The sequence below is a fragment of the Plasmodium brasilianum genome, chromosome 3, assembly GCF_023973825.1.
Source record: "Plasmodium brasilianum strain Bolivian I chromosome 3, whole genome shotgun sequence".
NCBI classification, from domain to species: domain Eukaryota; phylum Apicomplexa; class Aconoidasida; order Haemosporida; family Plasmodiidae; genus Plasmodium; species Plasmodium brasilianum.
Genome location: NC_090116.1, coordinates 142,744 through 160,114, shown reverse-complemented (window position 1 = coordinate 160,114; position 17,371 = coordinate 142,744). Strand labels below are relative to the sequence as shown.

The window sequence follows — 17,371 nt, the reverse complement described above, 5'->3', positions numbered from 1 at the left end:
TGTGTTTTAAAAAAAAATTACAATATATATCTTATTATTTTCCTAAAATAATATGTTATTAAGAAATCAGACAAAGCAAATTACGTAAAATTTTATTAATTCATATGCTAATATTTAGTATATAAGAATTAATTTTTTTTTTTATATGAACTTTAACATCGTACTGCTTTTATTGAATTGAGAATTAATATAACTCTATTATAGATATTCTTACATAAATAAAACAAATTACATATATATAAAATATTTTTTAACATAACTTCATTTCATATTTTGTAAATCATGCTTGATTTTACCCTTTATATAGTTCATTATACTTTAAGCTTTTTCCTTGTTTCCGTCAAATACGAAAAAATTTAAGGAGATATCTGTTTAATCATTTATTTGGTACAACTTGGATGTGATTAGAATATATTGTGAATATATACTTACTAATTACTAGGATGTACTGTTCTTTATTTTGATCAGATTTGTGTACATTATTTTCATTATCTATGGAATATACATCTATATTAGATTATCTAATCGTGTACCTCCTGTATAAGGAAGTATTCACCTATATAAGCATGCATGTTTTTATTTTTACTACTTTCTAAGGCATTTCCTTATATTTCAATTATGTATTTTTTATTATGAGATCTTCTATTTAAACTTTCTTCCGATCTCCATTAATTTATGGAACTATCAAAATACAATTCCATAATTTCTAAAATTTCTTCTTTTTTTTATTTTATTAATTACCATCATAAGAACGAGAACCCACATTTTTTTAGTTACTTTTTTGTTACTTATCTATATGATTCTTCATGCCTTAGTTACTCCATCTTTCCCTATTTATTGGTGACACCTAATTTTTAGTTTGCACATTTTCATATTCATATGATATATTCTATAATTACTCTATTAATTTCCTAAAAGAGTCCTGTTCAAAATATTGTTCTATTATCACACCCTTTTTTGGCATCTCGTGTGTCCATTTATCTTTTTCTTATTCTAAAAAAGGAATTTTTTGAATTTCATTTGACAGTTGCCTTTATAATTCTTCATTTTTTTTTAAGTAATCTTGTTCTTTTTTTCATTCATTTTTCAAATTATTAAACTTTTTTCGATTTTTCTGAAATATTTCCGGGCTATTCTTTTCATTAATTCAGTAGAATTTTTTTTTTTTTTTAATATCATTGCTATTTTTGCTAAATGCAATTTTTATTTCACTATTTGTTAAATTTGTATATGTTTTTTATTCCTATTTTATGTACAATTCTAGTAATTCTTCTAAATGTTCTCCTTTATAGAATTCCAATTTTTCATTCATGCATTCTTCGAGTGCTTCAATATGTACTTCTATGTCAAAATTGAACCGTCCTTTTTTTTTTTTTGACAAATTTACATTTTTTATAAAGTTAGGTTTATATATTTTTATTTTTTTTTATTATTTCTTCGTTATCACATATTGGGTTTTCTAAATTATCATGTGTTAAAAACTATCTTTTTATGTGAATATATAAAGGTACTAGAATTCTATGTAATATCACTTGTTTTCTTGACTTTTTTTTTTTTTTTTAAACATTAGTATTAAAGCATACTAAAATATAGGATGAACATAATTATAAAATAAGTTATTATATTAATAAAATGTTTATCGAATATTTTAATACATAAGTTTTATTTTACTTTAATAAATACAAAATACAACAATAATTAGAAACATTATTGAAATAGATGATATGTATGTGTTACATGAATTAATCGTTGGACTTATAATAACCTTTTAAATATATATGTTAATTAGTGTATTTATTGCAAAAATAGAAGAATAAGCAGAATTAATGGTACCTCTTATTTTTGGAAATGTTGGAGAAACGGTTAAAGGTAAGCATGGAAGCGGTATTTTAAAAGATGGCAAAATAGTTGTAGTATCATGGGATATTCCTCGGACTACAAGTTTCTCTATAGATAATGTAACATTAGATGATATATTTGGATCTGAGGGCTCATAATTGTTGTTGTTTATGATACTTTATTTTGCGTAAGTTATATTTCCTTAGCTTCTTTAGATACATTTTTTGTAATTGAAAATTTTTGTTAAGACAGTGCTTGAAGATGAAGTTCACGTTCAGTTACCTCTTCTGTTATAATTTATACATCATTTTTTTTTTTGAGATTTATATTTAGATAAACCTTTAGTTGTATTTTTGGATTAATTAATATTATTTTACGGATAATTTATTATAAAATTATATAATTATAGAATTGATATATCAAAATTTGCGTTGCAAAATTTATTACATTGCTGAAACTTTAATTATCATTTTATAAAAAATCAATATATATGCATTAATCATAAATTGATATAGGTAATATGTTTATTATTACCACTTTTTAGTTGATTTAATGAAAATTTTCTTTTCCCATTATATGTAGTAAAAAAGTTATGCATATTTATCTAATAAATTGTCCACATATATATAATATGTTTGGATTTTTCATAATAAATATTGGATATCCCAAATATGTTAATATTGAGTAATAACATTAATAGTGGTTATATAATTAACATTAGCGTATTTTTATATTTTATGCATCTCTTTTTAAAAACATATAAAATTTTATAAAATAATTATTCTTTTATTTTCTATTTATTATGTCATTAAAGGACCAATTTAATGAACTAAATTAAGCATATATTTATAGATACTATTTATGTATTCTTTTATTGAAAATTTCAGAAGAGTAAATTATTATATATATGTATCTATCTGTAGAAGTCTAAAATATCGTTAGGGGTATTGAAAAAAAACTTACAATTTCTACATTCATATAATCATGGAAAATGCGTTTTTATATATATTTCCTATTTTTTTTATGTTTCTAAAAATATATTAAAGGTTAGCGCCATTTTAAATGTGTATAAAAATATATGTAATTTTTATTGGAAATTAGTAATTCCTTCAATTAAGTAGTGCTAACTTTTTACATAAAATGAATTCAAAAAAAAAAACTTCGTAATTATGGAAAATTTATAAATATTTAATATTTTTTTATGTGTTAGATAATTATGATTAAGACGTATTTAAAGGACTATTCTCTTCTAATGTTTACAGTATATAATTAAATATATATAATACATAAGATTCAAAATACAATTGTCATGAGAGTAATTACGATAATTAAATTTCATTTATTAAATTCGATTTACAATAGGTTTAAAGGGCAATTACAGTATCATATTAATATATGTTTTATTTATCACATTTACATACACTTCAAAAGTTTTTTGTAATTAATGAAATAATGTATACATGTATTTTTTTTATTATTGTAAAATATATTTAGGAAACGGAGGAAATGAGACTGGTATATATGGAAAATTCTGCATGGAATGTATGAAATAATGCTAATAAACATATTAACAAATATTTTTTCTTTTTTCTTTTTTAAATGTTAAACGCTATAATATTTTATAAAATTATATTCTTTTCTGTTAACAATGTACATACGTTTTTGATATTTTTTTGTATATGGTCATGAATATTTGTAAGAAATAGTAAGTTATATTAGTATAATTTTAATTTATTAAAGTAACTTAAGTATCAGATTATTAATTTTGAGTACCATAATAGTTCAGCAATAAATTAAAAGATATATGTGATTATTATTTTATTAGTATATTTATGTAATTGTAGATTTAATTAAATTTTAAGAAAATTACATGAATATCTATTGCGAAATAAAATGGTATCGAAAAAGGATAACTATTCCAACTATTGAAATAATTAAACAAATACATTATACAACATAATTAAACTAAACTTAAAACATTTTATATAAGAACTAGAATGTACTTTATTTATTTCCTTTTATTATTATATTAAACCTACTATATATATATATATATATATATATACATATATTTAATTAAAAAAAAAAAAAAATTAATGATAAATTCTATAATTTTAGAAACAATTTATTTAAAAAATATAAATATGAAATAAAATAAGAAAAATTGATATAACATTATTTTGATTCTCAATTTTTAAAATTTAAACATATTTAATATAGTGTATTGGAGAAAATTGATGAAGTAAATAATATATATGAAAAAAAATTTCCATTCTTCTCGTATTTACCTTTACGAATAATTGAAATAATGTTTATATAAATATATATTTATAAATATTTAATTATGCTTATTAAAATTATTTCATTTTTTATAATTAATTTAACAGGAATGATCATATTTTCTAAATACTACAAAAATATTTTTATTATTCATATTAGTATTATTTATATATATGAAATACAACATGAGATATATATACAACATAATGAAGATAGAAGCGTAGAATATATATGAATTTTTTTTTTATTTCTTTTCAGTTATTGTATGTATATAATATAAGGCATATAATATACTTCCATTGATTAAATTTATTAAATGTAAGAATGATAAAATAATATATTATATATATGTCATTCCCATGATACTTATGAATAAAGAAATAATTATATTCATTCGTTTCATTACATATTTTGTTAGAAACGAAATCAGTAAATTTTATATTAAAATGTAAATAGTGAAAATGATCATTAATCTTAACGGGTAACTTTGTACCTTAATATAAAAGGCAAAAAAATTATCAAAGAATATAATAATTTTTTTTTCATTGGTACATGAAAAATAATAAAACATAAGAAAAATTAATACATATTAAGGAAAAAAATAATATATTCTGATAAAACTATATAATTTTAATAATAAATTACAATAAGAGCGTTTAGACAAATTAATTATTTATTAAAAATAAAAAAAAAATTGACAAATAATTATATACATATTAATTAATTCTTATGTGATATGCTAATAAACTTCGTTTAACATAACTTTTATTGGAACATGGTTTCCTATTAAATATTATATATTAATATAGTATATGTATAAGAATATAACACAAATTTTAAAAATATAAGTTATAAAAACAACATATGTTATAATTTCATTAAAAATATTATTTATTGAGGAATCAAATGATATTATCTCGTAAAATTTAGTCAATTCATGTAATTATAATTAAAACAAAAAGATTAATTTTTTTTTGTATACATTAACATCTTCCTTTTTTCACTGAATCAAGGGTTAATATAAAATTTTTAAAGATATTCCTATAGAAATAAAAAAAAAATTGTATAGATTCCGAATATTTTTTAAATACATGAATTTCATTTTTTATATTTGACTTCTGCTTTTTTCTTTTATATTACTCATTACTTTATATATTTTTTTTTCCCATATCAATATCACAAAATTTAAGAAATATTTTTTATTGACGTCTGTTTTCAGTTATATATCGTTAGAATATAATTTGCGGGTATTCCTATGAATTTATAAAACGAATTATTCTTCTATTTCTCAGGATTGTCTACTTTCCCATTATTAACTACAGAATTTTCATATCTATCAACTTCTCATACCTAATCTTTTATTTCGCTTTTGAAATTGTCTTCCAATATATAATCATTGATTTCTTTATTATTATTTTCCAAAACTTCATTGTTTGTTTCAATACAATTTTCTATCTTCTGAGTTTTTTTATAAGAATTTTCTTCTGTTTTCCGCTTATTTATGGAACTATTCAAGCATAACTCCCTATTTCTTATATATCCTTTTTTTTTGAATTTTTTTAATGCTGTTATAAATACGAGCAAGCACAGTATTGCTAGTGTTTTTTTTTTTTTTACATATATATATAATTCTTTATAATGTTCTTTGTTATCTAACTTTTCTATATTTGTTAGTGATATATTATTTTTAGATTCTTCAATTTCATATTCATATAACACATTCTGAAATTCCTGTGTTAATTCATTGAAACAGTCTTGTTCAATACTCTTTTTTATAATAATACCCCTTTTTTACATCCATTATCTCCATATATCTTTTACGCATTCTTAAAACAGGACGTTTTTATTTTCATTTGAAAAGCTATTTTTTAATTCTTCAATTTTTTTTGTGTAAGCTTATTCTTTTTTTCAGTCCTTTTTCAAATTATTGAACTAATTCTTTTTTTTTTTTCAAAGTGATTTCTATGTTTTTTTCCCCATTTATTCCATAAAATTGTTTGTTTTTCTATATCACTGATACCTTTAATATTTCCCATTATTCTTCATTTGTTGAATTAGGAAAGGTTCTATATGTCTTTTTTGCAAACTCTTCTAGTCATATTTTTAAAAATTCTCCTTCGTTCAATTTATACTATTCTTTACTGAATTCGTCGATTACTTTCATGTGTACTTCTGTAGTAGTTTTAGACATGTGTTTTTTTTGCTTTGAGAAGTTTATATATTTTTTTATGTGATGTTTACGTATTTTTTTTTTTATTATTTCTTCGTTATTATATATTGGGTGTTCTAAATAATAATGTGTTAAAAACTTTTTATTTTGTAAAAATGTGAAGGTACTAGTACTCTCAGTAATTTTATTTGTTTTCTTTATATCTTTTGTTTTTTTTCAAAAATTCTTATTAATACGTACTGTATTAATAAAAAGAAAAAAAGGAGTTATGAAAAAAATTATTACAATCATAAAAAGTTTGTTATATTTTTAACACTTGTATTTTATTTTACCTTAGTAAAAAGGTTAAAAATTACAATAATTAGAGAGATGATTAAAAGAGGTATACAAATGATACGAGTAATTTTTTTGAAACATGTAACTACATTTTAAATATATATGTTATTTAATATGTTTATTTAAAATGTAGAATAACGTGTGGAATTACTTGTACCTGAAATTTTAGTAGATGTAAAAGAAGCAAAAGTACTTGTGTCATCATCTATTCCCTCAGGAATTAAAGAAGCGGTTTTATGATTGTTCTATGCTCTTGAGACTTCAGGATTTTTTCTAGATGAAGTATTATTAGATGATATTTCTAATTTTTTAGTTCTAGAACCAGTAAAAAGTTCTGATGTTTTTTTTTGTGTTGAATTTATATATTCAAATTGATTATTTTCAATTTTTGTAATTTTAGTTTCAAGTCTCTGCGGTGCTGTACGTTGAAATTCAGTCGAAGTTGAAGATTACTCATAGAATTGATCATGATTTACAGATTTAGATAAAAATACATCTGTATGGGAACTTTTAGTTGATTCTGAAATTTTTTCATCTGCATCAGGTTCGGACTCACGATGTTTAATAGGGTTCGATTTTATGCATATAGGTTCCCTTATAAATGTTTGAGGAATACGTATATTGCAATTTGTATTTGTTGGAAATAAGATTTTTGGATCTTTGTTTTTGTAATTTTTATTTAATGAAGCTTCTATGCTCATCAAAATGTTTCTTAATACCTTCAAAAGACGCTTTATATTCCTTACATTTACTTATGGAATAACTTGCATTGGAACTATACAAATTATCAACTCCTAATTGATAGGTCTTTAGATCATCCAATATATTTTTTTTATTCACAAATATATTAAGCATCATGTATTAATTGTAAAAGTTTTTTATAATCTTTTTTTAGAATCATAGGATATCTGCCATATTGCGTAATCCTATTAATGTGACCTTGGAAATAATTCTTAAGTATTGGTTCCCAATTTTTTGGATTAGTAGCAAGTTTTGGGAGATCATCACTTGCTTTAATAAGATAATCAGCCAATGCTAAGCATTTAATCCTAAAATGTGTTTTATTTTTTTCTATCTCCAAAGAAGCAGTATCAGATGGAATATAATTCTGAATTTTTTTAAATTGTAGTTTGATAATGTATTTTCTTATATCAAAACTTCACTGTAGTATTAGATTCAAAATAATTTTTACTAATAATTTAAGAATTAATTCTTAGGTTAATTTTAGCAAAATATTTTTTGTCATAAATAAATAATATATGCATAAATACAGGTGTATTAAAGAACAATGAATAATACGGTGGAATTAAAATTTCCCATGGTGACATTGTATTATTGCTGTAGGAAATTGTAAATAACCATCTGAAAGAATAATGATATTTTATATATTTTTATTTATCCGTATAATACTATTTATAGTAATATATATTAATTTAAAGATATTACAAAATTATGATCTGCATAAAAACTTATACGATAGATAATAAAAAATTAAGGGCACCAATATTTTTTATTATGTGGTTATTTTTTTTTTACCATGTATAAATACATCATAGCTGAAGGAATATTCCAATGATATTTTTAATTAAATCACAGTTAGATATATATTTTTATATAAAATAACATTACCTTTATAAAGAAAAAGTTAAATAGGCAACCATAACTAGTTACTTAATAGCGACATTAATAAGAAAAATTATTTTATAAAATTAATAATAATATATATATTATGTCTTTTCTTTTTTTTAATACAGACACATACATGTATAAATATTATTATATCTATTAATTTAAATAACGCTTTTTAAATTTATGTATTTCACAAAATAAATATTCTATGAATCAGATCGTTATTAGAACTGATAGAAAGTTTCTTTTTTATTGTGTTATTTTGTTATATATTTTTGATATAAAATATTATAGTGCTATAATTATATTGTTAATAATTTTTTATATTTTCTATTCTGTACATAGGAGTTAGAATTAAAATATTTAAATTATACTAAATTGTTGCTATGGATATGGAAGCTATTGCCATTAAAACGCAGATATAACACATAACATTAAATATGTCAATTACCTAAAAATTAATTTTTTAAGGAATACATTATATCATTGAATAATTTTAAAAATAATATATTATAATTATAAATACATATATATATATTCTTCTGTATCGCCGTATTTTCACCTTCAGATTTATACGGTTTATATTAAATTAAATTTTAAATAGTGGTATATTTTTATATGTTCATAAAAAAAACGTTAAGATACACTTACAAAATAGAAATTATTATTAGTGTGTTTTGATTGAAACTTTAATGAGACTATGAAATTATATGAAAAAAAAAAAAAAAAAAAATGCTGTTGGAATAAAAAAAATATGTATTAGTATATATTTTGAATAATACATAGTGAATTAAATAATATAAAAAAAAAAAAATAATTGGATCTATTTGATTAATTTATTTTAGTATTTCATAAAAATATTCACATAATTAGATTAAAAAGTTATTATTAATTTTTTATTTTTTAACGAATTTCATAGCTGAAAGAAAATAAATATCTAACACTATTATTAAATGTTATTTACCAAGTCTTATAAATATATTTCACACATTAATTTATGATACTTTTTATGATATAAATTGGTAAAAGAAAGTACAAAACTATTTATAAGTATTACGAAGAACTTATGTTATTCAGCTAAATTTTAACTATATTATTTCTGATTTTAATACTCCATTAGAAAAATATACATGGGAAATTTATAATGGTCAGGAAAATAAAAAGAAAAAATACAAATATTAACTCATATTAAATTTTTGAAAATATTAACTTTACATAAAAAAGGTAATTATTATAATTATGTTTAATTAGTCCATTATATTAATGAAATACTAATTTTGTATTTTTTAATTTCTGAATTTAGCATTATACAATTTTTTCGTTTTTTGTTCTAAACTTTCATTTTTTTTGAATGGTTTATATGCAACCCCATTTCTTTTAAATACGTTATACATAATAATATTTTATAAAGGAATATATATAAAAATAATTTATTATTTTTTAAGATATTATATATTGAAATTTTTTTATTTGAATATATTACGTATATTTATGGTAAAAATAATATATAATGAAATTATAGTAACATGTTAGTATTTGAAAATATAAAGTAAAAAATAATTTTCTGTAATATCTGAATGAATACGCGAAGAACTGTGTAGTAACCGTTTTCAAGTTTATATATAAGAATATTTATCTTTTCCTTTTTTTTCATGATTTTATAAATATATGAAAATATTTTTTTTTGTTGAAGTGTTTTTCATTATTTAGTTATAACATATATGATTAAGGTTACTGTATGATAGTGACGTTTATGCAACATAATTAATTAAATATAATTCTATATTGATAATAGTTCATATAAATTATTGAATATTCCTTTAGAATAATATGTATATAATATTTATTTATTTAAAATATATCTAACATCAAAATAGATATGTTCCATGTATATATTATTCAAGTCAAATACTTGAATAGAGTTGCAATATGTCTAAGTTGAATATTATGGAACTGAAATATACGTAAAAGTAATACTATTTAACATAATTTAGTTAGTTAAAATAATATATTATTATTTTTTCATTTTTTTATTATGCATAAATACACAATTCAGTAAATTTTGTATATTTATATATAAAAGGAACTTTAGTATTTAAATTCGTTGATCATTTTATTTCATACTAAATCTCACAATTATCAATATATTATAATAGTCCAAGAAATTTTAAAAACAATATATATGAAAAATGCAGTAAATAAATATATTTTATGCCAAGAATCTTTTCGTTTTACGTGTGTTCTTTTAGTTATACTGATAATTATACAGTCACATAATATTATACAGGTAAATTTGTCTTTATAAATGATTTCACCAATAGTGAATGCATTATTTTCATTCATACTATCTTAGTGTAAAATATATGATATTGTTGTTAATATTTAATCAATGTCGTTTAAGTCTATTGGATTACACATTTTCGTTGTTTTTATAATCTGCTTGTTATCCATTTATGTGGTTATGTCACTGATATATCAAATTTAGTGTTTCATGTTTTATTACATTTCTCCTGATTTAATTGTAATAGTAAAAAATATATTATTTATGCTTAATCACATACTAACTCGTGACATATTATTACTATTGCGAATTTTTATTTAATTTAATGATAAATATGTTTAACCATTTATTCTACTGTTAACGCTTTTATTATTCAATTAATAACTTGTTCTTTTTTTTACATTTGCATTTATAAAAATTATAAGGATGGATTTCTTATAAAAGTTATTATGTATCCTAACTACGTTCATGTTGAATTACAATATGGATATTGGTTATCTAATTAATATAAATTCTTTTTTGTATATATTACTACTTAGTAACTTATAAATTTGCTTAAAATATTTGTCTTTAATTTATTATTATTTTTATTTCAACTTTTGTAGTTATTTCCCACAGGTCTTTTTACGTGAAATTTTTATGGTTCTCTTAGAATCCTATACATTTGTATCCTATTACTTTTGTAATATTATTATTAAAAAATATTATTCTAATTATTTTTTTTTGGTATCTTTTAACATACAGTTGAATTACCTTAATCACGACCTTATTTTATAAGAACCAATATATCTATTGTTGAACACTTATAAATGATTCATTTGGTAAAGAATTATATGTTATATAGTACATACTGTAACCAGAATATATTTAATCACCTACAGAAGCAAAAACAAATATTTAGTGAGTTTACCTATCTAGATATTTCAACGTTTATTATATATTTTTTTTTTAGAATTCAACAGAAAATTCCGTTTGGTGTACACTGGCATTAAAAAATATTGCGTACTTCAACATATAACAATTACCCAATATTAATCTTTTATCGTAATATATTTTAGGGATTAAAGAAGAACAAGCACATTTTTATGGGGAATAATTAATGGTCGGAGAATAGAACAAGGAAAATGTTGATATATGTTAATATAATTATTGTTAATAAAGGGATAAACCCAAGTACAATAACATCAAAAATTACTTCTTCTTATGAATGTGATCACTTGAGAAAACCTTTTAGTGGAAATGGAATGCTTTGAGGTTGAGTATATTCATGTAGATTATTAGAAAATTTTATTAATTATACAGCTTTTTACTTAGTATTATAATTTTTAAAAATACCATATTCGTTTTTAAAATTTTTGCATTTTAGTAATAAGAATATAGCCATTTTGTTCAATACATATATTTTTATGGGTATTATATAATCATATATATTATTCAAAATAAAAACATAGACTATATATAAAACAAAATATAGAAACTTTTTAGAAATAGAAAAACAAATATTTTTATTAAAAATATAAAAAGGATAAATATTTAAAGTAATTACTCTCTGTAAAAAAGAAAAAGCACATATTTCTCTAGGTAAATTATAATTGAAACCATACAAAGAGAATATTATAATCCATAAGAATTGAGAATTTAAGTGAATATTTCATTTTTTTTTTGTATATAATGTAATTTATAGCTAGTATATATAAGAAAATAATATTTTAAGTTTCATAATTCAATTTTAATTTATATAAATCTTGTTTTATTTGTATATATTAAATAATAATAATAATTTATTTATTAAATATAAGAAAATGATATAACGTGAAAATAAAGTAAATATTATTGATATATATATACATGTAATATGTGAACGTAAATCATTTATCGTATATATATAAAGAGAAAATTAAATGTTTTATTAAAAAATTGAACTATTTGTATATATGATGTCTAAATTTTAAAAGAAAATTATAATTTAGATATATGTAAATATATATTTTATAAAAAAGATGTCTCAAAGAAAATATTTAGAAACAATGAGTAGTGTTAAAATCGCAAAAGCTTACATATAAGTAAATGCTTATCATAATTTTTTTATACAGTTCAATTATTTTTCAAAATTTAAATTAAAGATATATATAAATTAGTAATATTTTCAAAATAGATTGATATATATTATATATAAAAATATTAATTGAGAACAAAAAATAGCATGTTAAAATTCTGAGAAAAAAAAAAAAAAAGTTAAAGATAATTTTCTTTAATGTAAAGATAGCAACGAAAATAATTTAAATGAGAATAATTATGATAATGTTAATTTTCGTAATTTTTTTTTTTTTTTTGCTTATAATTTAAGAATAATATTTTAAATTTGTCTTTTCTTGTTTTTTTTTATTTTTTAATTATTTATTTGGAATAAAAATATTTTTTAAAGAAAATAATAATGTAAAGTTTTATTTAAAATTATTGCAATAATTTTTTATGCATGTAATATTTTTATGATTGCCTTTCCCACATATACAACACACAAGTAGCATAAATATTATGGCATAATATATTTTTGCTGTTAAAAAATAATTTTCACTAAAATATAAATGATTCTTATATTTATGGTGATTTATTATGCTGGAATTTTAAAGTTTGTTCCTAAGATTATGCATTAGAGAAAGAACTAAAAAAAAAAAAAAAAAATATTAAAATAATGATAAAATAAAGTAACATGTACATTTAAATTTCATTAATAGAAAAATTACTAAATCATTTATTTTAGTAAATATTATTGTAATTATTTCTTATGTTAATATACATATTTATGCCTGTATATTATTATCATTTGTAAATTTATTTTATTTGAATTATTTTTAAATTAAATCACCATCTTGTAATATTTTATATGCTAATTGTACTTTTAGTGTTTTTTTTTTTTTTTTACTATAATAATATTTTTCCATATATATATAATTAATTAAAAAAAAGGAAAAGAAAAAAATGAAATAAATGAATACATAAACTTTTAATATAGAAATAAGGGCATAAATAAAAAGTTAAAAATTAGAATTTTTCAAAATGATGATAATATAATAAAAAATGATTTAGTTGCTTTTAAAAAGTATATTTTCATATATATAGTGTCCTATAAATTAGGACTTTTTAAGGATGTATTATATCATAAAGAATTCATGATTTGTAAAAAATTTAACAGAAAGTACTGTTCATTATTTTTAATTTTAAAATTATTATTATTATTAATGTTATACTGCTATATAATACATGATATTTTTATTAGCAATAACCTGTTTTAACAAAATATGCTGGTTGTAAAACTAAAATTATTAATAGGAAAAAATCATAATAATTATTCCCTTTTAACGTATATAACAATTAATTATATATGTATATGTCTTTCATTTTATATATTGAAAATAAATTTGATATTTAAAGAATATTATGAAATTGTATGTATATATTTTTTTATTTTATTCAGAAATAATTAAAAGAAAAAATTGTTCAATTACTACAATATGTTATACAATTATATTATACATTTGAATTATTTGTGAATCAATTAAAATTTATTCTAGTTAATGTGTGTTTTTTTTTATGTAAAATTAATAAAAAAATTAAATATTACATATTTAAAATTATTTTTCTTCTAAGGTATTGTAAAATGTTCTACAGTTCTATACGCATTATTATATTTTTTAATAAAATAAGTATATTCTCCTTTACTATTAAATGAATATAATATTAGTATTAGTTTTTTTATTAATGTATATATTAGATTATTGAAATCTATATGATGGAACAAAATATAAAGTTATTATATTTTTTTTTAATTGCTACGTTTGTCTTTTTAGCATGGATATGCAATTTTTACCATGATGTGGTAAGATAATAGTATTTAAGGATATTAGCATTATTCATATTTTTGTAATTTATTTTGAATAATAGTGTTTTTACCGTTAGATTATTTATTCTATTAAATAACAAATATTTACCTGTCTTTTTTAGAGTACTTTTAACAAATATTTGGATTACAACTGCAGTGATGGCATAGAATTATTCACAAGAAATTATCGAATACTAGCAAAATATAAACAATATAAGGATTCATATATTGTACGGTTAAAACAAGATATACTAAAAAATATAGAGAGCGAAGAAAAAATTTTATATAATAATGAGAAAGGAAACAATGAAAAAAACCCACAATTTAATAGAAGTTCATTAAATAGAGAAGGATTATACACCCAAACTAAGGATAAAAATGATGAAATTTTTGATAGTAAACATTTAAATTTTGAACAAAAATTGATAAAAAAAAGCATTTCTGATTTTCTTGAAAAAAGAAGAACTAGAAATATAATTTCAAAAAAAATAAAATATAAAAGTTACGAATTTGGAGTAGGCCTATTTTTTATTTCTCTACTGTTGGCAATAGGATTTCCCATATTACATGGATGTCAGGTTTTTGAAATTGCATGGGCTTGGCTTAAAAGTTTAGGTCCACTAGGTTCTTTTTGCAATGTTATAAAAGATTTTCTAGGTTTAACACAATTCAATTTTTTTCCAATAGCATATACCGTAATTTTGATGTTACTATCTGCCATATTTATAATGGTGGCTCCTAATATTTTTAAAGAAGACGGTAGTATAAATAAATTAAGTTTAGGTGTGAATAAAATGAATTATAAGTAGTATACTTTTTGTTGATAATGATTCTTAAATATAAGATAATATATTTAATATCCTTAGTTATATACTTAATAGATAAATGCGTAACTGCTTAATATTTAAAATTATATTTACATATATTTAGCTTGTTTTATATACATCAGTAAAAAATTATGCTTCTAGTTTTTTTCTGAATATGTTTTATTGTTTTGTATTTTTTATTTTAAATAGTAATTTCAACTTTATTAAATATTATAACTTAATATTTACATTTACATTTACGTTTACATTTACACTTACATGTTTAAATAGTTTTTACATAAGAAAAATATATATATGCTTTAGTATGAATATTAAATAGAACAATTCATATAATTTTATTGAATTGTGACAATATGTATTTGTACTAAAGAGTGATACTTTCCATGTTATATCTTGTTCTACTCTAAAACTATTATTTGTTCAAGTTATTAAGAATGTGTATTATTAGTTTCATATTACTAATAAGTGTCTTGTTAACTATTTAATGAAAGAAATGAAATATATTTTTTTCATTGATATATATATATATATATATATATATATTTTTGTAAAAAAAAAGCTTAATATTTATTCTCTAGGATATGTTTTATATGAAATATATTATAAAACATATTAATTGTAAAAATCTCTTAATCCTTTTTTTTTTTTTTTTTTTTGCATAGTATAAATGTGAAATTATAAATATATAATAAAATAATACCCCTTTTAATTATGAATTATTAATAATTGCTCATTATCTTGGGGATCATAAATCATTACAATTAAGTGAATAGTTGAAACAAGTCATTATATTATTACTGTTCTTTAATACACTTTTAAGAGTATTTTTGAAAAATTACTTTTGTATATGTTATATTCAAAATTTATAAATGAGTATACTATAAATGATTTTTATTTTTTATGACACTGAAAGATTATATTAATGAATAAAAATTAAGAATATATGAATACATAAGATGTACATATAATTTTTTCATTCTCAAGTATAATTGTAAATTTACAAAAATGTGTTCTATACTCATAAAAATATAAATTACTATTAAATATAATTGAAATAAATGTATATTTTTTACAGTAGCTTTACTGAATATATGTATTAATTTATATATTTTTATTATTTTTTTATGGTTATATATAAAAAAATTAAGATATAATATAATTTTACGGATTTGTAAAAATACTTATTTTTTATATTAAACATAGATATTTCATTTATATATATAACGATAACTTTTTTAATGAAATAGATGTATAACAAAAAAAATATTTTCTTATAGATAGCTTATAAGTTCCCATTTAAAATTTAAGATATTGCTAACAAATAGTTAAAATATTTTAGCAAAATTTCATATTTGGTAGAAATTTTATGCAATGGCATAATAATTTTGTGTATTTCTATTCTGTTTCAGTAAAAATTAGGTATTATACTTTTATTATTTTACAATGGAACTTATGTAATTTTTTATATAATTTTATTCTATAAGAATTACTTAAATGTCTAAATTAAAGTGGAATGAAAACTAAAAAAGATATGCATATTTAATCTTTACAAAATTAATGAAATAAATTAAATAATATTCCTATTAATCATAAAATAAAAAGAAATAAATATAAGAAAAATAAATAATCCTATGACTGTTTGAGATTATGAATTTATTTTATTGTTTTAAATAAAACTTATAAATTTTTGTAATTTATTTCATAATAGACATTACATGTTTCCTTTTTTTACTAATATTTACATATCATCTCGCCTATTTTATAAAAAAATTTGTTTAATGTGTTAAAATTTTTTTCAATTAAATGACAAATGTGTATTATGTGTACTAGAAAAATGTTATTATGAATGTTAAAATATAAATATATAAGATAATTGGGAAAAAATATAACTATATCAATTTTTATAAATTCTTTAAGTATTTGAAAATAATAATTTTAACTGTAATAATTATATTCTTTTTCTTTTTATTTTTTTTATAATCAGAAATAATATTTTTTTGAATATAATAAATTAATCTTTATTAGAGTTTGTATTATAATTTGAGAAGAGTAACAATAATAGGATATAAAATGATTTTCTTTCCATAAGAAATTTATATATTATATAAAAATATTGCTCATGATTCCTG

General features: G+C 19.4%; 3 protein-coding genes across 3 annotated transcripts; 1 reads left to right on the top strand and 2 right to left on the bottom strand.

Annotated features, from left to right (window-relative positions):
• Positions 1–1,243: 1,243 nt before the first annotated feature.
• Positions 1,244–2,147, bottom strand: MKS88_000842 (STP1 protein; the record flags this gene model as incomplete). Its single annotated transcript, XM_067219481.1, has 4 exons — positions 1,244–1,362; positions 1,533–1,544; positions 1,834–2,015; positions 2,143–2,147. 4 exons carry the CDS (start codon positions 2,145–2,147, stop codon positions 1,244–1,246), a joined length of 318 nt encoding a protein of 105 aa, XP_067075210.1.
• A 3,322-nt stretch (positions 2,148–5,469) lies between these two features.
• MKS88_000841 (STP1 protein) lies at positions 5,470–7,326 on the bottom strand (the record flags this gene model as incomplete). Its single annotated transcript, XM_067219480.1, has 3 exons — positions 5,470–5,850; positions 6,886–6,940; positions 7,079–7,326. The coding sequence occupies 3 exons, from the start codon at positions 7,324–7,326 to the stop codon at positions 5,470–5,472; spliced, it is 684 nt and encodes a 227-aa protein (XP_067075209.1).
• A 6,999-nt stretch (positions 7,327–14,325) lies between these two features.
• On the top strand, positions 14,326–15,224 carry MKS88_000840 (fam-m protein; the record flags this gene model as incomplete). Its single annotated transcript, XM_067219479.1, has 2 exons — positions 14,326–14,412; positions 14,538–15,224. 2 exons carry the CDS (start codon positions 14,326–14,328, stop codon positions 15,222–15,224), a joined length of 774 nt encoding a protein of 257 aa, XP_067075208.1.
• Positions 15,225–17,371: the final 2,147 nt, after the last annotated feature.